This window comes from Rhinopithecus roxellana, chromosome 11, assembly GCF_007565055.1.
Source record: "Rhinopithecus roxellana isolate Shanxi Qingling chromosome 11, ASM756505v1, whole genome shotgun sequence".
NCBI classification, from domain to species: Eukaryota; Metazoa; Chordata; class Mammalia; order Primates; family Cercopithecidae; genus Rhinopithecus; species Rhinopithecus roxellana.
Genome location: NC_044559.1, coordinates 2,208,568 through 2,235,393, shown reverse-complemented (window position 1 = coordinate 2,235,393; position 26,826 = coordinate 2,208,568). Strand labels below are relative to the sequence as shown.

The following is a 26,826-nucleotide window of genomic DNA, read 5'->3' as shown; positions in this document are numbered from 1 at the left end:
CTGGAATCATCTTTTAGGAGGTATCCTACCATAGTTCTAGAGGTGAATTTTCCCAGAAAAGATGTGCATCTGCTTCTGCTGTCATCTGGGAGCACTATCAGCCTGATATCATCCGAATTAATCCTTTGTGGTAGGCCTTTGTGGACCACACTGGTGGTGAGGCTGCACACCCAAAGCTTAGGGCTTGTGGTTCAAATTCTCAGAGAAATGTTTTTTTTTCCTTTCTCTATTTAGAGTCAAGGCTGAGACTTGCATGTTTCTTTATGGTCCCTTTTCTGGATGATAAATTAATTTCTCATTTATTCTTAGGTGTACCAGCCTCGTGGGTCAGGTCTCCTACTAAACTCCCTGTCCGGAGTGGTTTTTCCTTCTTAGAGGTATATAATGTAATAGCACTTTTTAAAAATAATCTATGACATCTTAGATTCGATGAAATATGGTATCTTAAATAAGTTTCTGAAGTCTATTGAGTAGGCTCCAGAACTTCTACACGACTCATTATACTGCAACCTCTTTTATTCTCTTTAGTATTTCCTCCTTAAACCGTTAACTTTACATACTGAAGACCAAGAGCAATGTTGTACTGCATTTCTACAAAGAACTTAATTACCATGTGTAGTGAAAAAGTCAGGAAATAAAATGTCTAGTTATAATTTATTTCTTCAAATTCCCAATACTTATAATGGCATATACATTTCTAGTTGAAAAAACAAACTTTTAGCTTTTTCCTCAAAGTATCTGAAATCCTAAAATTTAGAAAGCCAAGTTGGTTTTCAGAGAAGACATATGATTTGACTCCTAGGACAAAAAAAGTAAACTCTGTACTACTTAGTTATAATAATTCTACTTAGAACAGCAACTCAAAGTACTGTGAAAACAAAACAAAACAAAACCAAGAGTAATAATTCGAATTAGGCCTAGAATAGCCAAAAAAAAGTAGTTATCTTTTTTTTTTTTTTTTTTTTTTTTTTTTTTTTTTTTTTTTTTTTGAGACAGAGCCTTCCTCTGTCACCCAGGCTAAAGTGCAGTGGCACAATCTCGGCTCACTGCAACCTCCACCTCCAGGGTTCAAGTGATTCTTGTGCCTCAACCTCCCGAGTAGCTGGGATTATAGGCTCCCGCCACCGTGCCCGGCTAATTTTTGTATTTTTTTTTTTTTTTTTTGAGACGGAGTCTTGCTCTGTAGCCCAGGCTGGAGTGCAGTGGCAGGATCTCGGCTCACTGCAAGCTCCGCCTCCCGGGTTCACGCCATTCTCCTGCCTCAGCCTCCCGAGTAGCTGGGACTACAGGCGCCGGCCACCACGCCCGGCTGATTTTTTGTATTTTTAGTAGAGATGGGGTTTCACCATGTTAGCCAGGCTGGTCTGGAACTCCTGACCTCATGATCCACCCACCTCAGCCTCCCAAAGTGCTGGGATTACAGGCATGAGCCATCACGCCTGGCCTTAAATAGTCATCTTTTTAACAAATCATTACAAATTCTAATTTGATTTTGTGTCTCATAGGTCCAAATAATTCTGCATTTTAATATTTCATTCAGTACAGGGCACAAATCTGAAATTCAATAAGCTATGAGATAAATAATCCCATATCAAAGAAGCATATAATTTTCGCTTAAATATCAAAATCCTGATAATTGATTTCATTCTAAAAATTTAACAATGTCCAATAGCAACACATTCAAGGGCGAAAATGCCAAGTACACGGAATACAAGAGTAAAAGAAGGATATGAGAAAAATGACCTTAAAATGATTCAAAGACATGTTTTAAGACAATCCTACAACCCAGAACTGAAAAAAAGTCATTTCACTTGACCAGGTTGACCTCACCTACTTAGCACAAAGAAACTTTTGAGGTGTTCTGGTTTACATCCACTTGTAGGAAAGGCTACCCATTGATAATAGCTTACATTTATTAAGCATGTATCTTCTTGTTTAATATCTATAACTACCCTATAAGGTATTGGCCATTATTATATTATTTCATAGATGATAAAACTGAAGCTTAGAGGTGTCAAGAAACTTGACTACGGTCATTCAGCTTCTGAGATAAGAGTGGCAATACCAATCTATTATCACTGGTCATTACTAGCATTTGTTGGACATTTACTAATACTGTCTCAGCTGCTATCAGGTTCTGGGGAAGCAAGAATGTTAAGGTTCAATAGAGGAAGACGGAGATACAAAACTCAGTACAAAACAGTTTTATAAGAACTCCACAAAAGGCTTAGGGGGGCACAAAAGAGGAATGGTTAGAAAAGCAATGCGTTAGTTGACTTATGCAAATAAACTAGTGAATACTTCTTTAAATAAAGAGCATCCAAAATTTATTTCCTGGTCAATATACTTTCTCTGGTTTTTATTCATGAAAATCTTTTGACGTATATTACAGATTTCAGAGAATATGGGTCTGATTTCAGAGTATGTAAACCCCGCCCCCCCTAACATTTACAGCATACATTTATGCTCATACACAATATAAGCATAAAATCTAGGTTATAATGTCGAATCATTACTACTGTTTCAATGTGGTGGGGACAGGAAGGTTTATGTTAAACACAAAATGTTCCTCACATGTCACTTGACTTGAACTGTTCCCATCAGCAAGAAAAATTACAGTAAGAATGAAAGGAATTTACTTTTCTCTGTGACTCTTCTAAAGTAGCAGAAGAGCGTTTTAAGTTTCTCTGGTTTCCTTGATGAACGTCCCTCAAACAACCTAAAAGAGATAAAAAACAAAAGAGAGTAGAAGATGAGTTAAAATGCCTTAATGATTCACAGAACTACATCCATATTGCTACCAAGTAATAAAAAGAAATAATTCTTCCAGAAGACAATTCTGTAATGATAAGAACTGGAAAACTGGTTTAGATTCAAATAGCATCTGGAGAGAACTGAAACCAACTAGAACCAGGCTTCCTCAAAGCTGTTCAAATCAGACGGCATTTGCTACCAACCACATTTCTCCAACCTATCTTCCACCATGGAGAAGGCACCATCTAGCCATCCCAGTCAATTAGGGTCAGTCAGTCAGTGCACAGCTACTTTCTCAATGGCTAATAACATTTACAATTCATAATGTTACTAGGTAGTTCGATAAGTAACAAAAACAGTAGCTGAAAAAAATCCTTATCTGAGTGTTTGTGAGGAAAGGAGAGTGGAGGGAAATGAGGGAAGGGACACAGGCAGGTATAACAAGATAACAGGGCTCAACAATCCCTGTTAATTGAACAACTAGATTCTTTTATGCACTGAATGTCTGTGCCCTCTCAAAATTTATATGTCGAATCCTTAATCCCTAATGTAGCTAAATTTGGAGATAGGGCCTGTGAGGGGGTAGTAATGGTTAAATGAGGTCATGGGGTAGGACTCTAATCTGATAGAACTGGTGCCATTTTAAGAAGAGAAGGAGAGTACTCTCCCTCTGCCATGTGAGGACAAGATGCCAGCCAATCTATAAGCCAGGAAGAAAGCCCTCATCAGGAACTGAAGCAGCAGCACCTTGATCTGCAGCTTCTAGCCTCCAGAACCATGAGAAAATACATTTCTGTTGTTTAAGCCACTCAGTTCTATGGTATTTTATTATGGCAGCCCAAGCTGACTAATAGAGATCCTTTGCATGATAACTAAAACAGTGCCTACCCTGTGTCATCCAGTTTTCAGCAACCCAGACTTGGATTACTTAATTCAGTTTCCTTTGAAATGACATGGCATTGTTATTGGTAACATATAATTCAATTTATTCTGAGGAAAGAAAAGCAGGGCTTTAAAAGCATTATGACCTGAGTAAGTATTCACTAAAAGATTTCTAACACAAAAGCATGCTTTTGAGCATCAGCTCTAGCTTTCCAAAGGCATTTACAACTTATAGAGATTCAGTGGCTATAAATGATGAGGTACTCTTCATCTGCCTCTAGTCATGTGCTCTGACTTTAAAACCAGAAACCCTTCAAGTAAAGTCCATGTTAATAAGTGCTGAAACGGGTAATTGTTTTTCATGATCACAAGAGCAAGCTTACGTAACTACGCTGAGAGGGAAAAGTTAATTCCATGAGACAATCCTATTGAGCAACTGAAATAAATTAGGAAAAGGAAAGGAAATGCAGATTTCAAATGGTTCCGTTTTCAATGATCTGAAATCTGTATTCAGGGCCAATTTCTGGAAAAACAATTTATATGAATATTTATTTCCTAAAAAGAATACTAATGTAGGCTAGTATTTTAACCAAATCTAAAATCAGATCTCTTTTTAAAAATAGTTTAAGACAGCCTGTGTGATAATTTTTACTTATTTAAAAAAAAATATCTTTCTAAAATATTTAATACACATACTCTCATAATCCAGTTGCCAGCTGAAAGAAAGGCTCTTTGACGGTGCAGGTTTCAGTGGCTTCTTCTAGAATAGAGTTTATTTAAGTCAAAATGAAGAAGCCACATGGCAGTTTAATTAAACATCCTATATCAATAAATACGATTTACTAAATGAATACCTTAGGCTCCATTGCAAAATCTCTTTCTAGGCTCACTATGTAGTAGAGGAAAGCAGTATGAATATAAAAGTAGCCACCACCTTTTCCTAGAGATGAACTGATGTACTATACAATTCAATTAAAGGATAAAAGTACTTCAATAGAACTATTGCATAGTGAGGAGAAAATGGCTGTTGCTCTTAAGCAATAATTCTCCAAAACATAGAAAAAGTGTCCCTAGCTTCCATATGTGGTCATCTGTGTATAAAATCACATAAAAGGTCACATACTTCACAACCATGATGACAAATTATTAACTTTAGGAGCCTCGTGAGACTGCAGATTTATTATCCTGGCAAGACAGACTTTCCTGGAAGATTTTATGGCTGTTATTATCAACCACTACAGATGAACACCATGGTTTATTTTGCAGGTCCAAATCTTAAAGGTACAAATCAAGCAGAATCTCAATGTACTCTGTTTATTCATTGCTCCAGTCCTAACTTCAAATCACTGTGTAACCAAATATGCTTTCCCATCTTCCTGATAGAGCAGGGGGAAGTGCGGGAAGTGTGGTGATGGCTGCGGGAGGTAAGAAGTGGAGATAAAGTCAGAGGAGATGAAGTAGGTTTAAAATTCTTGTGACAATTCTCAGACTTGGCTGTTGTGAAATCTTAAAGTTGTATGCACCGCCACTCAAATAAAATGAATTATCCTGATAGGTAAGCAAGTAAAAATAACATAAATAGACAGGCAAACAGCATGAATGAAAGTCATCCCAGGAGTGATATACAATCTGAGAGACAGCTTTTGGGGGTGAGGAGGAAAACAAAAGGACTGAGGCTGGAGCCCAAGAAAGGGGTGAAGGGGGAGAAGAAAGATGGGACAGGGAAGACAGAGAGAAGAGAAAGGCTGATAGAAATGGGGTTAGAGACAGAGGGCACGAGAGACACACACACACAGAGAGAAAGACACACACAAACAGGCTCAGAGAAAGTGAGACCTTCTCATAATCATAAAGCATCATTCCCCGCCCCCACTCCCCCTTTTTAATTTAAACTTCCCAACACCTTTCTTTTCTAGTTTAGATTTTTCAAGTCCTGGGTATGTATATTTGAAGGCATATTTTAGGTCAGCAGTGTGCACCACAAACCAGGCCACAATAACTCCTCCACATGTAGGGAAGATATTTGGGCATTTAATTGAAAGATAATGATAGATTATTAAAGAAATCAAACAGAAAAAGCCAGTCAGGAAATCTTACTTTGTTCTAAACAAAACTGTTTGTATTTTCAAAGACAGAAGTCAGTCAAAGGTCAGATACTTATTAGCTGGTGTTTTTCTTTGCATACTTCTTAAGGAGAAACACAGTTGAATAAAATCTTTCCCTGAATGGAATACTGATAACATTACTGGAATTTTATTCTAGGTATATCCATCCCCACCCCTGCCACAACCCACTATGCCATTTCAAGTTAAGTAATAATCCCATTAGTATACAGTAAATCAAGCCCAAAGCACTACAACCTCCATTTTAAAATACGAGCAAGTGATAATCCGGAACCCAGCCAGAAAGTCATTCCTGGCTCTTCTGTGAGGCACTCTGCCATATGGCCCCAGCAGCATTTTCAATCCAGGGAAGAGGCAGATGTAAAAACCTCCTGGGTTGACCACTGCTGAGACCCACAATTTATCTCTGACCATCTAGTTTCCATGCAAACTCAGAAGCATCAATGCTAATCACATTGGAAGCCTTTATATGAATGTTTAGGACCTGAAAGGCAAGCAGGGAAAAAGGTCAGGGGTATTTAATATAACTAAGCAGGCTGAAAGAACACAGCAATAAATAAAAAAGGGAAGACTTATTCAATTTATTGATGTCAGCCTCCCAACACATACTCTTACCATTTTTCTTATTCAACTAGCTAGCCATACCTCTTTTGAGATTAAATACACTCTCTCACACACAACTCCCCACTGTTAGAAACTGTAATCGTAAATAGAAACTATGCATAAAAGGAAATAACACAATAAAATGCTACATAATCAGCTTAACAAATGGCTCATCAGATTAAGTACTGGATCTTTCAGAAACTACATGAAAGCGGGGGACTTTTGGTTGTTTGGCATTTCTGGAGCACTCAGAGCATTTTGCTCATGACAAGCATTGAGATATAATAAAAGAACACTGAGTTTGAGTAGAAGACAGTGATCAAGTTCCAGTTATGCTAACAACTCATTTACTCTCCCTGAACCTTATCGTAGAGAGGTTTCCCTACCTAGAAAATTCCATAGACAGAATCAAAGCAAGTCATCAAAAGACAGCATCAATGGTGATGTACAATCGTTGTTCCTATTATTTGCTAGCTTAGGCTCATTAAAACACACATCATCTCACAGTGAAAGGCAAGTGCAGACATTCTGGCTGCTTAGGATTCTCTATAACATTGTGGAGACTAACACCGGGCTACCTGTCTTAATTCATTTTCCGTGTTCTGGTATCCAAAAGAACATCCATCACCTAGGAAGACAAGAATATGCCTGATTTCAAATCTTCAATGGAACTACTTAAACTCTTATTTGGTGAGAACGCTATCTGCTGCAAGCTTAAATTCGTCACGGTCACTTTGGACTTACAAATGGCTTTAATTCATTTAATAGATCAATAATTATTTCTAAAAATAGTTCTAATTTTTGACTAGCCATGAAGTAAGAATTATTAATTCAGTTCATTCAAAGGGAGACTGTGTAGCAGAATGGTTAAGGACACAGATTCTCAAAGGAGACTATATCCTGCGTTTGAATCCCAAGTCTACCAGTTACTGTGTTAACCTGGTGAAGTGATTTCCCTCTCTAAACTTCCATCTCATTTTAAAAAAGAGAGTAACAACAATTCCTAATCAATATCTAATTCATATGGTTAATGTGGCAAGTAAATGAATTTCAGATAATGCTGAGTAAGCTAAGGTCCTTGAGCTAAAATAAGGCATTACATAGTTTTTGCCCAGGCAAAAAAAAAAAAAAAAAAAAATCAACATTCATTTACATAAAGTAGTTGCATTGTTCTAATTAATAGTCCCTTCATTTAAAAAAATGGCCCAACCTTGATTCCCATCCCTCCCAACATGCTTTCAGTGCTAACTAGCTCAGTCTTCAGGATAAATGACCATGTACAATGAAAAAGATAAATCTGCCATCGCCAAGAAGCCCCAGACTTCCCCACTCAGAAGTTTGGCTGAAAAACAAAGGTCTTTTAAAATTAAAATATATATTAAAATTGGCCCAGTGCAGTGGTTCATGCCTGTAATCCCAGCACTCTGGGAGGCCAAGGCGGGCTGATCACAAGGTCAGGAGATTGAGGCCATTCTGGCTAACACGGTGAAATCCCATCTCTACTAAAAATACAAAAAATTAGCCGGGTGTGGTGGCAGGCACCTGTAGTCCCAGCTACTCAGGGGGCTAAGGCAGGAGAATGGTGTAAACCCGGGAGGCGGAGCTTGCAGTGAGCCGAGATCGCGCCACTGCACTCCAGCCTGGGCGGCAGAGCAAGACTCTGTCTCAAAAAAAAAAAAAAAAAAAAAAAAAGAAATAAAATGCTATATGCTGAGTAAAGTAAAATAGGGTGAAGTAGACACAATGACAATGTGACTATGGAGGTGTAATTGGAAAGAAGCTATCCACACTAGCTTTTTTGGAAAAGCCTCAAAAAATCCATGAAATTCCACCCTCAAAATCACATTACAAAGATTGTCCACTCTTTTTAACTTTGTGTTCAGCTTGATTTCTGACAACTGACTTGTTCTTCCCCTAACTCTTCATTCTTCTGCACATAAAAGTAATACCTGGGCTGGGCATGGTGGCTCACGCTTCTGAAACAGGTTCTTTATATACCTGCAATTGCAGATTTCAATGATCTGTGTTTTCTCTCAATTCTACCTCAATTACTAACAAAATCAGAGGTAGAAGCTATGTTTGATTACATGTGGCTTAAAAATGAAACATCTCGTAATTCCTAAGACTAAGATATAATATGAAAAGTAAAAGACAACAGACTGAGAACAAAGCGTCTAAATTATAGTCTTAGCACTCTGCCACTAACCAGCTCCATCACTCAAAACAAGTCACTTAATTCTCAAATATTTCACCTGTAAAATTTATTTTCATTCATTCAACAAGCATTTATTGAAGGCCTACAATGCATGAGATTTTGTGAAAATAACAAAGAAGAGGACAGTTAAGATCTCTGCCCCACTGAAATGATTAAATAAGCAATTATGAAGTAGTCTAGGTGGTACAGTAGGAAAAGTAGGGGACAGTAAAGGCGCACATCTGGTTGTACAAACCTAAGAAGTACCCTGGATGCCTCTCTCCACCCATAAACCAACTCTGTCCATCACCATCACTCTGGCTACCCCTTCAAATGTCTCCACACCTCTGTCCCCTCCCCTACACTATCCCAGTTACCACCCTCTATCCTGGTGCATTGCAATAGCCTCTCCAATTGGGTAAACTCAGTTACTCTGGCCCCCCCTCTGCTTGATTCTCACATTACAGCCAAAATAAACTTTTGAAAATGTAAATTTGAACACGTGTGCTAGTCTCCCTCTACCCCCATATCTAATCCTCCAATGACTTCCAATTGTTTTCAGATGGCCTAGTGAGGCACAGCATGCTCTAGCCTCCACCTACTTCTGCAGCCTCTCCCATCTCCATGCTCCTTCTCACTCTCTGTGCTGCATCCACACTGTCTTCTCTCAGTCTCTGGGCATGTCAGGTCCTTCTTGCGACAGTGGCTTTGCACATACTCTTCCCCCTGCCTAGAATGCAACCATCTCTCCTTCTCCTTGGCAAAACTCCTATTCACCCTTTTGTACTTAATTCAAAAGTTGCGCTGGGCATGGTGACATGTACCTGTAGTTCTAGTTACTTTGAAGACTGAGGTGGGAGGATCTCCTGAGCCCAGGAATTTGAGATCAGCCTGGGCAACATAATGAGATCCAGTCTCAAAACAACAACAGCAAGAAAAGTTACTTCCTTAAGGAAAGTTTCCTTTATTAAATTATATCTTTCTTTAATAAAATGTCATGGTGCTGTGCACCTCTCCAGAGGTACACAGAAGCTAGCATAGGAACCTAGAGTAGCAAACCTATCCTAGCAGAATCTGAGACACCAGAAAAACTGATACGTGAACTGAGTATTGAAGGAGGAATAAAGGCCATGTGGAAAAGAGAAGGGCATCTGTGACATGAGGTTTGAAAATGAGATAATACTACGTAACAGTAAGAACTCAGAAACTGGTTTCTCCTTTCTCTGTAACCTCAAGGCACTCATTATACTGTGGGGAATATTGCAGTTGCTCATGTATATTTGAACTAAACACTGACTAAATACCAGTATCTAAAAACAAACTTAGCTACTGTACAAACTTGAAAAATAGATTAAAAACATGCCCCTTGCAACTAATATTTATGTAATCAAGGGGGCATATTATACATATATTAAAAAAAATACTATCCTGTTCGCTAACACTAGGATTTTGAAGAAATTTTCTTAGATAACATTATTTTTCATTCTTTGCTGCCCCTTCCTTAGTGTTGATAGTGAAGAATAATCGTATATAATAACAAATTATCATCAATATTTTAATGTTTGAAGGTCATAAAAATATAACCCAAGAATTACGACAGTCTAAGAGCAGCTTATATTCAAGTCCTCTGCTATACTTTCATCTGCCAAACACATAATAAATGCACTGAAATGTCTAGTTTTTAAATTTTTAAATTAAAAATTTATATTAGGAACTAACCAGCTAAATTCTAGAATTCATCTTAAGAGAGTAACAACATTCTCCAATTTTAAAAGGCTAAAAATATGGCCTTTGGGGCTGACACTCTGATATTGGAGAGAATTGTGAATTCATTTCTCTGCTGCCATGTGGAGTTATAAGAAATGCTGCCCATATGAAGTAAGTTGCATTAGAAACAATGACACTCTAGCAGCAATGAGCACACCTATCACCCAGATGCTGGTCTCTAAATACCACTGTACAATAAAAGAAACCAGGAATCCTTGAGAAAATGGTTGATTCCAGGATTGAGGCATGGAAAATATAAGATGAACCCGGAACAATGTATGATTCCAGAAAGAAAGTTAATGCTCAAAAAAAGGATGGGGCTTATCAAAAGAACATAGGAGTCAACCTGAAGGAGCCATAATGGCCAAAGCTAGAATAATTAAAGCGGTAAAATAAATAATACTATTTAATTTAAACTCACACAACGAAATAAATATCCATGAGTCCATTCTGATATTTTAAAAACAGGGGAAAAGAGATAGCTTTTCCTTACAATGGAACTTCAATTAGCAAATGTAGAAGAAGAAAGCAGAAAATTCATAATGGGCAAACACTACAGTAATAATCATTGCAGACAAGATGCACCAATGGATGCTAAAATTAGTAGGGATAAATGTGAGGCAAAACAACATTTGCATAGTGTTTTATCTCTTGGAAAATATTTATTAATCACAAAAGGAAATATATGGTAACTTTACAGTGGAAAAAGCCAGCAGACACTACCTTAGCCAACTGATCACCAGTAATAAGAAGTATGATCCCACTGATACGGTGCACTGAGGACACAGGATCATTTCTGTGGTATTCTGCCAAAAATGCATGACCTCATTCCAATCCTGAAAAAACATCAGCCAAACCCAGATTGAGAATATTCTCCAAAATAACTGCGATGAGTACTCTTCAAAACTGTCAAGATCATGAAAGAAGAGAAAAAACAAGGAGCATGTTGGAGGAGACAAGGTAATTAAATGTAACTGGGATTCTGGGTAGGATCCTGGAACAGAAAAAGGATACTAGAAAAACTGGTAGAATCAGACTCGGTGCAGTGGCTTACACCTGTAATGTGAGCCCGAGGTGGGCGGATCACCAGAGGTCAGGAGTTTGAGACCAGCCTGGCCAACATGGTGAAACCCCATGTCTACTAAAATTACAAAAAATTAGCCAGGTATGGTGGCACATTCCTGTAATCCCAGCTACTAGGGAGGCTGAGGTGTGAGAATCGCTTGAGCCTGGGAGGCAGAGGTTGCAGTGAGCCGAGATCTCGCCACTGTACTCTAGCTTAGGTGACCGAGCAAGACTCTGTCTCAAACAAACAAAACAAAAAAAAAAAAAAAAGAAAGAAAGAAAGAAAGAAAGAAAAACTGGTAGAATCAAAATTAGGTTTACAGTTGGCCAGGCATGGTGGCTCATACCTATAGCCCAGCACTTTGGGAGGCTGAGGCAGGAGGATTGTTTGAGTCCAGTAATTCGAGATCAGCCTGGGCAAAACAGCCAGACCCAATCTCTACAAAACATTTTTACAGATTAGCTAGGCATGATGCTGCATGTCTGTAATCTCAGCTACGTGGGAGGCTGAGAAAGACTGCTTAAGCCCAGGACTTCAAGGCTGCAGTAAGCTATGATAGGCCACAGTACTCCAGCCTGGGCAATACAGTGAGACACCATCTCTAAAAAATTTTCAAAAATAAAGTAAGGTCTACAGTTAATAACATTAAACCAACGTTAATTTAATTTTACTATGGTTACATAAGATGTTAACGCAAGGTGAAGCCAGCTAAGTTTTATACAAGAATCCTTCGTACTATTTTTATAACTTTTCTGCAAGTCTAAAATTAGTTCAAAGTAAAATGTTTTTAAAGAAACTGTATTAAAAGGGCAAATTAAAATAAGTGGTACACCCAGCAAGGTGGTTCATGTCTGTAATCCCAGCACTTTGGGAGATCAAGGCACCTGGGGTCAGGAGTTCGGGACAAGCCTGGCCAACAAGGTAAAACCCCATCTCTACTAAAAATACAAAAATTAGCCAGGCGTGGTGGCACGCACCTGTAATCCCAGCTACTTGGGAGGCTGAGAAAGGAGAATCGCTTGAACCCAGGAGGTGGAGGTTGCAGTTGGCCAAGACTGCGCCACTGCTACTCCAGCCTGCGTGACAGAGCGAGACTCCGTCTTTAAAAAAAAAAAAAAAGAAAGAAAAAAAAAAGTGGTGTTACTGCATCATTCTACTTTGGAGACAAAAGCAGTATGGCAAATAAAAGTGGGTTTTGTTTGTGTGTCCACTCTATGACTTTATCTCCTACTCTGCATACTGCCCACCCTCAGAGGCACGCTCTAGGTGACCAGGGGCAGTGAAAGGCATTACACACAGCCTGCTGGGAAAGGGGCACAGATTACAGCAATTTTCTCAAGTCTCACACTGAAATCAGGGAAGAAAACTCATATATTCTATTCATGGGTCCCATAAAGATAATTCTCAAGTGAAGAAAGAAATAGAGGTGGGGATATGGGAGCAGTGAGTAGGAAGGAAGAAAAAACACTGATTTGCCAAGAAGATTCTTTACAGTATTTTTGTTTGTGGAGAAGACAGAGAAAGTAGTTACTTGGGAAAATGGCTGGAATCTAAAACTTTATCAATACCTTCACACTGTATTAATTTAGTCAAGTAGTTTGAACATTCTTTTGTTTTTCTTTTTCACACTGATAAATTAACCATGTCTATAAGGGGTCAAAATCACCTTTCATTTTTCATCAAAACAATTGAATTTTTTAAGTCTCATAAGACAGCTCATGACTTTATACTCTCATTTTATAAGACTTTTGTAGAAAGGAGGATTTTTCCTCTACCTTTCACAGTATTTCAGCATTAAGGAATATAAGCACAACAAAAGTTCTCATGAATAATCAAACTGAAGAGGCATGTGGAGTCCAGAGAACTGGGGAATCTGAGAGGACAGAAAGAACATGGGCCCTGGAGCAAGACAGGCCTGAAATAAAATCTCAGTTCTGTGACTTACTAGCTCCTGGATCCCAATCAAGTTCTTTTAACCTCAATGAACTTTAATCACCTTGCCTGCAAAATGGTGAAAATGTCACTTAAGTACTGTAAAAATTAAATAAGACAACGGCATATAAAATGCTTGGCCTATGGAATTCACTCAAAAAATATTATTAGTTCCTTCCACCTTTGTCTTTTCATTGTTAAAGAGGTGTTTTCTGAAAACATACCGATTGAAGTTAATGTCTGGGTAACTAGAATACTCTGATTTCATCTTAGCATTTCGTCGTGGAAATGTGCAGAAGAAAGCATTAGCTAAAAGACTGGCAATCTGTTCCTGCGACATTGTGATGGAATGATTCATCTTCTGTTTCAGGAGCGGTATTGGCTGATAAAAGAAAGAAAAAAGTACAGACGAGAAGAGCAATAATTAGTTTAGCAATTTCGAAAGCAGAGGCACCAAATTGCATTTGCTAAATTAAGGCAGAAATAATTTCAGGCCATTCTTGAATCCTTAAATCAGCAATATTGTTAAAGTCAAGGGCTGTTTATCAGGGATGATTAAGAAAATGTACTTACTTGACAAACTGCAGATTTCTAATCAATAATAATGGTAGTGAAGAAAATATAAAACATTACTTATTAGTGAAAAACAAGATTGCTTCAGCAAGTAAATAAAAACACATTGCCCATTTAATGAAAAATTAAAACAAAAGATGAAACAAAAATATGTAACATTGCTTAAGCTAAATTTTGGTCTTATTTATATTAAAAATTATTGCCCAGGCCAGGCATGGTGGCTCACGCCCATAATCCCAGCACTTTGGGAGGCCGAGGTGGACAGATCATGAGGTCAGGAGATCGAGACCATCCTGGCTAACACGGTGAAACCCCATCTCTACTAAAAACACAAAAAATTAGCCAGGCGTGGTGGTGGGCGCCTGTAGTCCCAGCTACTCAGGAGGTTGAGGTAGGAGAATGGCGTGACCCTGGGAGGCGGAGTTTGCAGTGAGTCGAGATTGTGCCACTGCACTCCAGCCTGGGCGACAGAGCGAGACTCTGTCTCAAAAAAAAAAAAAAAAAAAAAAAAAAAAATTGGCCAGAATAATCTTTCTTAGTTCTAAATAAAATGATCTAAGATAATTCAACAAAGAAGTCTTTACCCTCTTATTCCAAATTATACTTCATACTGACAATTTCTTTATAAGAATCAAATCTAACTTCATTAAAGTGATTAATAGAACATGTAAAAACCACCATACAAACATGTATAAGTTGTAAAAAGATAGACATTTCTTACATAATCAAACATTCCAAGTCAAAGAAGAGTAAGACACTTTTCCTTCAAATCTTTTATATCTAAAATGTCTTCCAGTTATACCACCAAATTCACTTACCTTTTATTGTCAGTATAATCCACACAACCTGAGTATTGTGTTCAGTGGGTTTCATTCTGTTTGTAAACCAAAAATAAAATTCCAAGTCCCCCAACCGACTGAATGAACCCCTCCTCTCAACCATGGGGATTCCAAAGTTAACCTGAAACACTAGTCCACACCATGATAGGAAGTGTGGGTCTGACATGCCTCATTATATGCTCCTCACTTTAGAATTCAGCACAAGTGACCAGCATTAACATTAAAACAGAGGTCTTAAAACTGATGAAACAGATTTTTTATAGTAATAAGACACAATTCCAGCCTGACTCGAGTATAGCATCACACGACAGTTAGCAGATCTTGAAATAATTGAAGTATTTTACCCCAAAATATATTTCTTTGACATATTTTGAAATAGCCCTGCAAAGCTGTCTGTTGGGAAAATCTACATTCTGTAGAGAATCCCTATTCCTTTCCAGGTGAGAATTAAGAAAGGGTTTGGTACCTTTTTAGGTCTGATAAAAGCTCTGAAGCCGACTACCTGGAGGTTTCATCCACATGATGAAATCTTGGTCTCAACAAATCCTTATCTTAACCCAGATATTCCTTTCTATTGATTTCAGGTCTTCAGATAATAACTCTTCCAACCAATGGCAAATCAGAAAATCTTTGAATCCACCTAAGACCTGTAAGCTCCCCTTATATGTATTGATTGACGTCTTATGTCTCCCTAAAATACATAAAGCCAAGCTATAGCCTGACCATCTTGGGCACATGTTCTCAGGATCTCCTGGGGCTGTTACAGGCCACTGGTTACTCATATTTGGCTCAAAATAAATCTCTTCAAATATTTTACAGAGTTTGACTCTTTTTGTCAACATATTTTAAATGTTAAAATGCTTCTAAAGACATGATAAAATCAAAGACCAACTCCCAGTTTATCCTTCAGCTGTTAAGTTTCAAAATGCTCCTACAGAATATTTAGAGATGCATTTACCTTCTCCCCTTCAGTAAGACACAGAACTAAGAGTTTCGGGTATTTGCACTCATCTCAAACTGGCATGCCTAGAGCAAACTGTCCTGATCATACCTCAGGAGTCGACACCCAGAATGAACCTGAGGAAAGGGCAGGCAAGACAAACCAAAACTGCAGTGCTGAATAATGAATGCTTTTCTAAGTACAGAAGTACACATCATTGCTTTGAATAAGAGTTTGCCAGAAAAAAGAACAGATTAAACTTGCAATTCAACTATTTCTCTTGGAAAAATTCAAAGGTAAACAAACAAGCAAAAGGTAAAGAATCTATTTTCACTATGTTATACAAAATTCTCTCCCCTTCAGGTCTTAGCAATCGCCATTTCTGAGAAAAATAGAGAGCTCATATTGATCTCCATTTTCCATCCTGTGCATTTATTCACAACCAAGCAAAGAGTGTAGAAAAGGTGACAGCGCATCAATGGCTTCAAGCAAAGTGTTGCTTGGTTTTAGTAAGAAATGAGTTTTTAACTACCATTTACCAAATTATTCAGAAAAATGATTTTAAAAATTAATGGTAAATATTTCAGGCTTAATGGACTTCGAACACAAACATTTCTTGTCTCCCAAATAAACAAATAGTATAATTTTAAATAGAGTTAATGATTTCTGCTCTCCTGGTGAGGGGAAATGCCTAAAAACTCATTATTTCGAGAAATGAGGAGATGTAAATCTTATTGTCAAACACTTGGCTCAACAAAATAAAAGGCTGGTTACTGTGAACCAAGATATTTCAAAAAGTTCCTGACCAAATTTGTTTCCTTTAATTTTCTTTTGATAAATCTAAAATTTACCTTTTAGATTTGGCCTAGAGTACTTCAATGTGATAAATTATTAAATATCAACATATACAATTTAACTTGCGACAAGACGCATTTTGATCTCAAATAAAAATCTTAACTTTCACAGCAGAGATGGACTTTTCAATACAGAGCAAAGCACAGAATTAAGATGCTCTCCCCATTGATATGCTAATGGAGAAGAAAGTCACTGGGAGAAGCCAGGACAAAAAGCTGAGGACCCAGGGGTCTGATTTTGGTTCCAAGGGGCTTGTTACAGCTTACAAAGTTAGATGCTTTTGAACAAAAATTTCTCATTAAATGAAATATGGAAGCTCTCATATGCACGATGGGAAGAGAGGAGGATTAAATGGCCAACTCCCAAAGGCTACCTACTATCTACTATTGATTATGAACTACATATTGAATTCAAAAGGCATATAATAAGCACCATGCAAACCAGTGACACAAAGAGGATCTCCCTTTAAGGAGACTATAATCCAGTGGTAAGAGGTATATAATGACAACAATTATAAAACAATGATTTGAGTGCTTCAGGAGGGAAGAACCTTGTCTGGGAGGCAGGGAAGGCTTCACGGGGAAGTAACAGACAGGCGTACCTAGGAGGTAGTGAGAGATTTTACTAAGTAAGGACAGAAAGGAAAAAGAACTAACATGGAATATGATCAAGCAAATAACTTCCAACAGAAACAAGCAGAAGATATGTTTTAAAATACATTTCCCCTTCCCAATAGTAAAACTTATTTCAGACACAATGCATTACCAAGGTGAAATTAAAGTTACATAAAATTGAAAACATCACACTGGAAAACATTTCATGGGTCTCAATTGAAGATGGTATAGTCCAAGAAGGCATTTGGACATGTGTGGGTTGTTTTCTGGTTGCCCCAATGACCCTATTTGTGGTGTTTGGGGTGTCCTAACGACATACTGCAATGGATGGGACCATGATACACATTCACAAATTATTCCACCCAAATGTCCACAGGGCCCCTGTGGAGTAAAATGCTAGCAGAACCCTGGCTAGCAGTCATGCAGCAAGAGGCGTTGGCCCTAGAAATAGAAGACAAAGGCAAATTCAAGCACCATAGTGAGAAACACAGGAATAAAATTATGAAGAACAAAACAAACCCTGTGGAGGTTTGAAAATACATTCACAAATTATTTGATGCTCCTCTCTTTAAGAGGTGGAGTCTTGGGCACGGTGGCTCATGCCTATAATTTCAGCATATGGGAGGCAGAGGTGGGAGGATCACATGAGGTCAGGAGTTCAACACCAGCCTGGCCAAAATGGTGAAATTCCGTCTCTGCTAAAAATACAAAAAATTAGCCGAATGTCGTGGCACATGCCTGTAGTCCCACCTACTCAGGAGGCTGAGGCAGGAAAATCACCTGAACCTGGGAGGCAGAGGTTGCAGTGAGCTGAGATCATGCCACTGCATTCCAGCCTGGGGGACAAGGGTGAAACTTGGTCTAAAAAAAAAAAAAAAAAAAAAAAAAAAAAAGAGGTGAAGTCTAATACCCCTCCCCTTGGGTATCGCTTAGCTTCTAATGAACACTAACACAGCAGAAGTGATGCTAGGTACCTTGAGAAAGATGGGTCACAGAAAACACTGCAGCTTCCTTGCTCTCTCCCTTGGATTGCTTGCTCTGGGGAAGTTAGCTATTACGTCATAAGGACAATCAATCAGCCTATAGAGAGGCCAATAGCAGGGCCTTCTGCCAACAGCTATGGAAGTAAGCCAACTTAGAGGCATGTGCTTCAGCCCCAGGCAAGCCTTCAGATGACTGAAGCCCTGGCTGACATCCTCACTGCAACTACAAGAGAAACCCTGATCCACAACCACTCAGTCAGCTAATCTGCTCCCAAAGTCAACAGAAGCTGCAAGATAATACATGTTTATTGCTTTAAGTCATTAATTTTAACATAATTTGTTATGCAGGAATATAAAATTAATGTACTCCAAACAAAATAAAATACAGGATTCCTTATTTTTAAAAGTTAAGGCCGGCACAGTGGCTCACACCTGTAATCCCAGCATTTTGGAGGGCAAGGCAGGCGAATCACCTGAGATCAGGAGTTCGAGACCAGCCTGGCAAACATGGTGAAACCCTGTCTCTACTAAAAATACAAAAAGTAGCCGGGTGTGGCAGTGCACACCTGTAATCCCAGCTACTTGGGAAGTTGAGGCACGAGAATTGCTTGAACCCAGGAGGCAGCGGTTACAGTAACCTGGGATTTGTGCCACTGCACTCCAAAAAAAAAGAACCTTAGCCAGGAGTGGTGGCACATGCCTGTAATCCCAGCTACTTGGGTGGCTGAGGTGGGAGAATTGGTTGAATCCGGGAGATGGAGGATGCAGTGAGCCAAGATTTTGCCACTGCACTCCAGCCTGGGTGACAGAGCAAGGCTCTGTCTCAAAAAAAAAAAGTTAAGAAAGTATCATTAACTCATTTGTTAGAGAATACATTACTTTGGGGGAGGGTGAGGAAGGAGTGGGTAGTATTACACCATTTTGAAAATACGTTATTCCAAACCCATTAGTATGTTTTGAAATAATGAGTACTTTTTTAAGTTAGAAGTTATTTGAACAAAGAGAGAAAAAAGTCATAGTAAACAAGCTTCAACAGTGTAAACAGAAGCTGAGGAATGAAATGCTGCATTTTTAATGTCCTTTTGTAAGTACTCTCTACCCTCTAATCTTTTCCTTAATACAGCAAAATTACCATACTCTTTGGCAAAAACTGTTTCCCTTCTCTTCTCTTCTCTCTCTCTCTCTCTATCTGTGACCTTGGCCATTTGAGTTTGAGGGAAATTCAATTGTCAGTCTCAGGGAAGCTACTGAGGAAGCTACATCCACTAACCTGGGTGCAAATATTTGGCAGACAGAGTGCAATTTTCACCATATCAGGCAAAATGGACTGATATAAATGTTGAGCTTCTGCTTCTTCAAGTACCTGAAAACCAATAAAATATGTGAATAATAATAACCAGTAAATATAATAACCAATGAATATGTTTGTTATGAAATTAAATCACATATCTGCTTTTCACGGAACCCCATAAAGTGGCACACTATCAGCATCACCAAACACATGTAAAAATACATCAACAGGTGTATATAAATAAATTTACAAATTCATTTCCAAATGTATATCTGGCATTAAGGCAATTCACCTTAATGCCCTCTGAAAAAACTTTAAGTATCCCAAATATCAAATATCCCTCACACAGCATTCACAATAAAGTAAAAACACTTGCAAATGGAAAACAGTACATTCTGCCTTCGGTTATATCAACTAGAAACTGCTAGACCACCAAGGACGCTCTTAGAAGCCTCCAACGACCCATCTAGCTTCAACGGTCTATAATTGAAGAAATCTCCATAAAAGCCATATTAATTACTTCCAAGTATACTCTATGGGTCAAATCTAATCTACTGGGTAATAAACAATAAGGTTTCTGATGGTCCTAGAATTTCTCTTTTCTAGACACCCTCGGAAAGTGAAAACCACCATTCTCATATCATAATTTGAAGCACAACAAAGATGCCATGCATGGTCCATTTTTGTCTTTTATAAAATTTCCCATCACTTTAACACCTTTTAATCTAATTTCTTTCTAAACATCAGGGTATTTCTTTAAAAGTACTGGAAATGACAACATTCTTAATTTAGAGATACTACATATATAGTCTGGACTGAAGTAAATACTTTATCTACTTGAAATCACATTTTAACTAGAAGAGGCCTCAGTTATAATCTAGTCTGATCTTGTCACTACTGGAGAGAAAACAGGCCAAGGAGGTTACCTGATCATCCTACATTGAGGTCAATTAAAACTAAATCAGAACAAGAACCTAAGTGTTCTGGTCTTTATGCCACAGCTCTTCCTACTTCCCTATGTGACCAATGTTTGGAATCGATGAAGAAACAGACTTTTGACAAAAATCAGGAACTAAACAGAAATAAAGGTAAAACCATTTGTTTATCTGCAGCTGGACAGGGTATGTGTATAAACAGAAAAAGTAACAAAGACTATTTGCCCTGATTTTGCCGGTAAATTCTAACACTAAGAATTTTCGTTATACCAAAACTCTAAAACCCAAACTATGTTTACTTCTCTTTTAAAATTAAGATGAGTAAACATATTCAGAATGAACAGAAGGATATTTGTAATTCAGAGAATTTGAAATTCAATTAATCATAAGCATATAGAAAATTAAGTAAACAAAAGACAATGATTAATTCTGGAGAAAACAAAAAGTTTTCCAAGAGAGGAAAAGCAATCACAGTCCATGTATGACTAGTGTTTATACTATCCAACTGAAAAAACAGACTACTGATGTGATTGAAATGAATATGAAAACTATAGTGGGAAAATGGGGAGGTAGAAATGAGGTTTGCATTTATGGTGGTGGAGAAAGTGACAATAAGAGCTAAATCCTAATCTTCTAAAGGGGGACTTGTTTTAAAAAGAGTTTAGAGTAGTCAAATGACTGCCTCTTTATAATCTGCCTCCTTAACTCTGTTAAAAATAAGAAAACTAAATTTTAAAAAAATCATACATTCATAGATGACATTCTACTATTTTAGAGGTACACACTAAAGATACTGGCTTCTCTATACCTGAAAATGTATAAAATACAAATACATTAATGGATTTATTTAAAATATTCAAACTCTTCCTGTTTATAATTTATCTTTTTTAAAAAATAGAAACAGGGTCTGCCCAGGCTGGAGTGCTGTGGAATGACCATAGCTCACTGTAACCTTGAACTCCTGGACTCAAAAAATCTCTTCCTGTCTCAGCATCCTGAGCAGCTAGGAATACACGCCTTTTTGCTTTTTAAAACTATGTATTCTGAAATAATTATGGTTTCACAGGATGTTACAAAAATATTACCTCTCACCCAGTTTCTCTCAATGGTTACATTTTACATTACTATAACATACTAAAAACCAGGAATACCAGTACAATGTGTATCATTCTATGCCATTTTATCACACGTACATGTGTGTAATCACCACCAAAATCAAGATGCAGAACCATTCCACTACAATAAAGATCTCATGCTACCCATTTATAGTCACACTCCGCTTCCTTCCTCTCTCTATTCCTAACACCTAACACCCATTAGTTTGTTTTCCAGCTCAAAAATTTTGCCATGTTACCTAAATGGAAACATACGAGTCCTTTGAAGTTGACTTTTTTTACACGGCTTAATGCCCTTAAGAGCCATTCAAGTTATTGCAAGTATCAATAGTTCACTCCTCCTCATTATTAAGTGGAATTCCATGGTATGAATATAGCAGTTTGTTTAGCAGTTTCACCTACTGAGAGGCACTTTGGTTGTTTTCAGTTTTGTACTATTATAAATAAAGTTACCTTTACTCTCGACCTACCTATACTGTTGTCTGAAATTACTTCCTGTACACAGCACAGTGTGTCATTTTTAAAATTCACTCTGCAAATCTGTCTTTCAACAGACGAATTTAGGTCATTTACGTTTAATGTAGTCTTTGATATGTTGAAACTTAAATCTGTTATTTCATTTTATTTATTTTATCTGTTTTCTTTTCCCTTCCTCCTTATGGGTTACTTGAACATAGTTTAAAATTCCATTTTTGTTTATCTAAAATGTTTCTGACTGCATCTCTTTGAATAGATGTTTTTCTAAAGTAGCTGCTGAAGAACTGCATTACATACAGCTTATCAACATTTACTGGTGTCAACATTTCACCAGTTGCAGTAAAGTGGAGACTTTACCTTCCTTTACCCTTCTCCATTTATAATGTAAATATCTTCAATATTTCCTCTACATACATTGATAACTAGACTGTTTTACAATATTTGAAAACAGTGAAAAAAGTCAAACATAATTTACAACATTCAAAAAAGTTTTTTAAAAGTCTATTATATTTACTATATTTTTACTCTTTGTTGTTCTTTCTTCTTTCCTGATGTTCCATGATTCCTTTCTTGTATAATTTCTTTTCTGTTTCAGGAAATTTCTTTAGACATTATTTCACGGTAGGTCCGCTGATGATAAGTTCTCTTTTCCTTCACCTGAGAGCATCGTGGTTTCCTCTTCCTTTCTGAAGAATATCTTAATTGGATATAGAATTCTGGGATGACAATTATTTCCTTAGTCCTCAAAATTTTGTGCCATTTTTTTCTGGTCTCCATGTTTGCTGATAAGAGATCCACTGTCATTCAAACTTTTTCTGTATAGGCATTGTGTCATTTCTCTTGCTGCTTTCAAGATTTTTTCTTTGCCTTTGGTTTTAAGAAATGTGATTATAGTATGTCTTGGTATGAATTTCACTGGGTTTATCCTACTTAAGGTTCGGTCAGCTTCTTGAATCTGTAGATTTATGACTTTTGTCAAATTTTGGAAGTTTCCAGCCATTATTTCTTTGAATATTGTTTCAGTCCCACCCTCTTTCCCCTCTCTTTCTGTCCACATGATGACACAAATGTTATATCTAAACTCTGGGTTTTGTTTTTCATCCATTTTCTCACTGCTGTTCAGACTGAGTAATTTCTCTTAATTTCTTCCAAGTTCACTGATTCTTTCCTCTACCATCCCCATTCTCCATTAAACCTGTCTATTCCATTTTAAAAAATCAGTTATTACATTTTTCAGTTCTAAAATTTACATTTGGTTTCTCTTGATAGTTTTTTTTTTTTCTTTGCTGGGACTTTCTATTTTTTCATTTGTTTCAAGTATGTTTTTAATTGCTCAGCCTTCTTGTGAGGGCTACTTTAAAATCATTGTCAGACAATTCACATCTGTATTCTCTTGGGGTTGGTGTCTATTGAGGTTCATTTTTCATTTCAGTTGAGATTTTCCTGATTCTTTTCTGGTTATGAGTGACTTTTTATTGAAATTTGGATATTTGGAGTATTATAAATCTTTGGATCTTTTTAAATCTTCAGCCAGAGCAGGCCTTCTGTGATACTGTGCCAGCAGGGGAATGGGATAGCTACTTCATTACTAGCAATTGAGGGTAAAAATTCATGTTCCCCAGTCAGCCTTTAGTACCCAAAGTGGAAAGTGAGAGAGGTACCTTGATAGTGCTGGGTTGGGGTGAGAGTTCAAACTCCCCACTAGGTCTTTACTGATACCACTTTGGTGCCATGACAGTACCATAGTCCCTGCTGGTCAGTGGCCTTCTACCTTTTAGAGTCTTATGTTTGTTTTACACACAAGGTCCCTTGTTTTTCACTGTAATTAGTGGGAAGGACAGAGAGAAGTGACTAGTCAACCATGTTAAACCTAAAGATATTAAACTTTAAGTGTCTTAACAGGCTGACATGTCTCCTTTGGGTACCCATCTTTGTCTTTTAAAACTGACACGAGTGGCTGCTGCGGTCCTCTGCTGACAAGCTTTACAATATCTCTTATTTATCTGATGAAGCATTATTGCACCGTACTTCTTCACAACTGTCAACACTCCAGACCTATGTCTAATGCTGCTTTGGAAACACAAAAAGGGAACCTAAAAAATGTCATTTAAGAACATAAGTGGCTCAACTACTGTTTGAGATGGAATGCATAATCTAAAATATCACCATGACCTTATAACCTGTATAATGCAAACTGGGATGCAAGTAGGGAAAAGTTATCACTTCTTAACTTCAAGAAAAGCAAGAGCCATTGATCGAATATTCTATAACAATTAAAGAAAAATAAACATATGTTACTTATTATGATAATGATGATTATAAGGGAGGTAAGCATTTACATGATAGTAAAAAAGAAAGCTGTATTAAATTCTCCCACAAGTAAAACCCTGCCCTCTACTGAATAGTCTGCATAGATAATAATATACAGCGAGTGTTTTGATCTGTGCGTGTGCCCGTGTGTGTAGCAACTTTTTATTCTAGTCTCAGAAATTGGCTGTATATACATAATATATATACTTCAGTCAGAATTGATACAATAAATTTCAAAATTATACTGCTATTTTGCCTATCTCCTCTCGTTATAGATCTGTTCATTCATTTGACTGGCTGATAAACAAATACCTGAGGAACTACTATGTGTCAGGAATTGTGCCAGAATATGACAGAAGAGTAAACAGTAACAGATGTGGTCACTGACCTTGTGAATCTCATGGCGCAAAGCCCTATCCTCTCCCCGTGACCCCCAAAACGTCAGCCCTAACCTAGGAGGGCAGTAATAACTGCAACCACATCATAGTGACTGTGGAGAGGCTATTTTTTTCTTCTCTCCACAAATAGAAACAAGCTACTAAAATAAAGGAACTAAATCTGCCAAACACCAAAACATTATAAATTATTTAAATATCTACAAACATACAAATAGAAAAGAGATATTTACTTATTTATTCTTTCTTTTGAATATCTGATTAACTACATACATCTGTTAAATATGCTCTAATATTTATGAAAGACATATTTACACATGACTAAGTACCATACCTGACCTATGGAAAATATTAAATATTGACTACTGAACTTTGAATTAATAAGTGAAATCTGTAGCTCGCAAAATGAGAAGACCAGTGTCATTTCAATAAAAGAAAATATTTCCATAGATCTTTTTCCAACAGTTCAGAGCAAACAGCTTTAAAAAAGTAATCAGGCCAGGCGTGGTGGCTCATGCCTATAATCCCAGCATTTTGGGAGGCCGAGGCAGGCAGATCACGATATCAGGAGATCGAGACCATCCTGGCTAACACAGTGAAACCCTATCTTTACTAAAAATACAAAAAATTTTTCTAGCCGTGCGTGGTGGTACATGCCTGTGGTCCCAGTTACTTGGGAGGCTGAGGCAGGAGAATTGCCTGAACCCGGGGAGCAGAGGTTGCAATGAGCCAAGATCACGCCACTGCACTCTAGTCTGGGTAACAGAGTAAGACTTTGTCTCAAAAAAAAAAAAAAGTTATCAATCACAAATCAATGAATATAAGAAATACTACAAGCTGCTCAGTTTTCTCTATTGGTCTAAACCTAGTTAGATCCCAATAAAACTGTGAAAAGTTACTAACAATCCTCTTTAATAAAAAAATCAAAATCTATATTTAAAGTATAGAACGTGAAATTTTAATTAATAGACAATTTTTCAATAAGAAGTACACCACTCCAAAACCTAAATAGCAAAGAGGAAATATCCTCATAATCCCGTGGTCTTCATATATTTATATATATATAACATATATATATTTATATAACATATATATATAACATATATATATTTATATAACATATATATATAACATATATATATTTATATAACATATATATAACATATATATATTTATATAACACATATATATAACATATATATATTTATATAACACATATATATAACATATATATATTTATATAACATATATACATATATATTTATATAACATATAACATATATATATTTATATAACATATAACATATATATATATTTATATATATATATATATCTGTTTTTATTCTTTTTTTTTTTGTGATACAGTCTCACTCTGTCATCCAGGCTGGAGTGTAGTGGCATGATCTCAGTTCACTGCAACCTCCACCTCCCAGATTCAAGCAATTCTCCTGCCTCAGCCTCCTGAGTAGCTGAGACTACAAGCACACACCACCACACCTGGCTAATTTTTGTATTTTTAGAGATGGGTTTCGTCATGTTGGCCAGGCTGGTCTCAAACTCCTATCCTCAGGTGATCCACCTGCCTCAGCCTCCCAAAGTGTTGGGATGACAGGCATGAGCCTGTAATACTGAAGGTGGGTGATGGATATAGGGAGGTTCATTACCCTGTTTTATTTTTGTATATGTCTGAAATGCTCCTTTAAAAAAAATTTCCTGGCCAGGCATGGTGGCTCACACCTGTAATCCCAGCACTTTGGGAGGCTGAGGTGGGTGGATCACCTGTGTTTCTAATATTAACATAATCAATATTTATACCTATGTTTCTTTTTCAGAGCTCTCACATAGGTGAATTTATCAGTTGAAATTATGTTGCTCAAACAATTTTGTATTTTTTCTCACCAAATATGACAAAAAAGGGCATTTTTTTACATCACTAAAGGCAAAATGTTTTTTAAAATGTCATGTATTTTCAATGAAGAAAATTAATGTAAATGAAAAGAAATATTACCTATAAACCCACTGCCAAGATATCCTCTTCTCAGATATAAACAGATGCATATTTCCTCCCCAAACTTCTTCTGAGAACTTAGGTATGTGTACATGTAAACACATAGTTTTGTGTTATATCAATTTTTAAAATATTATATTTTTCTACAACTTGTTTTTGCCTTAAGAGAA

At 37.2% G+C, this 26,826-nt stretch overlaps 1 protein-coding gene across 5 annotated transcripts in view; it reads right to left on the bottom strand.

The window, feature by feature from the left end:
* The window catches only part of PARG (poly(ADP-ribose) glycohydrolase), a 135,251-nt gene that overhangs the window by 51,184 nt on the left and 57,241 nt on the right, over nt 1-26,826 (bottom strand). For all 5 annotated transcript variants that reach the window (XM_010370345.2, XM_010370344.2, XM_010370346.2 and 2 more), the window contains 3 exons: nt 19,396-19,488; nt 13,546-13,703; nt 2,640-2,719 (listed from right to left, as the gene is read on the bottom strand). In XM_010370345.2, coding sequence (XP_010368647.2) covers nt 2,640-2,719; nt 13,546-13,703; nt 19,396-19,488 — 331 coding nt within the window. The remainder of the gene's footprint in view (nt 1-2,639; nt 2,720-13,545; nt 13,704-19,395; nt 19,489-26,826) is intronic.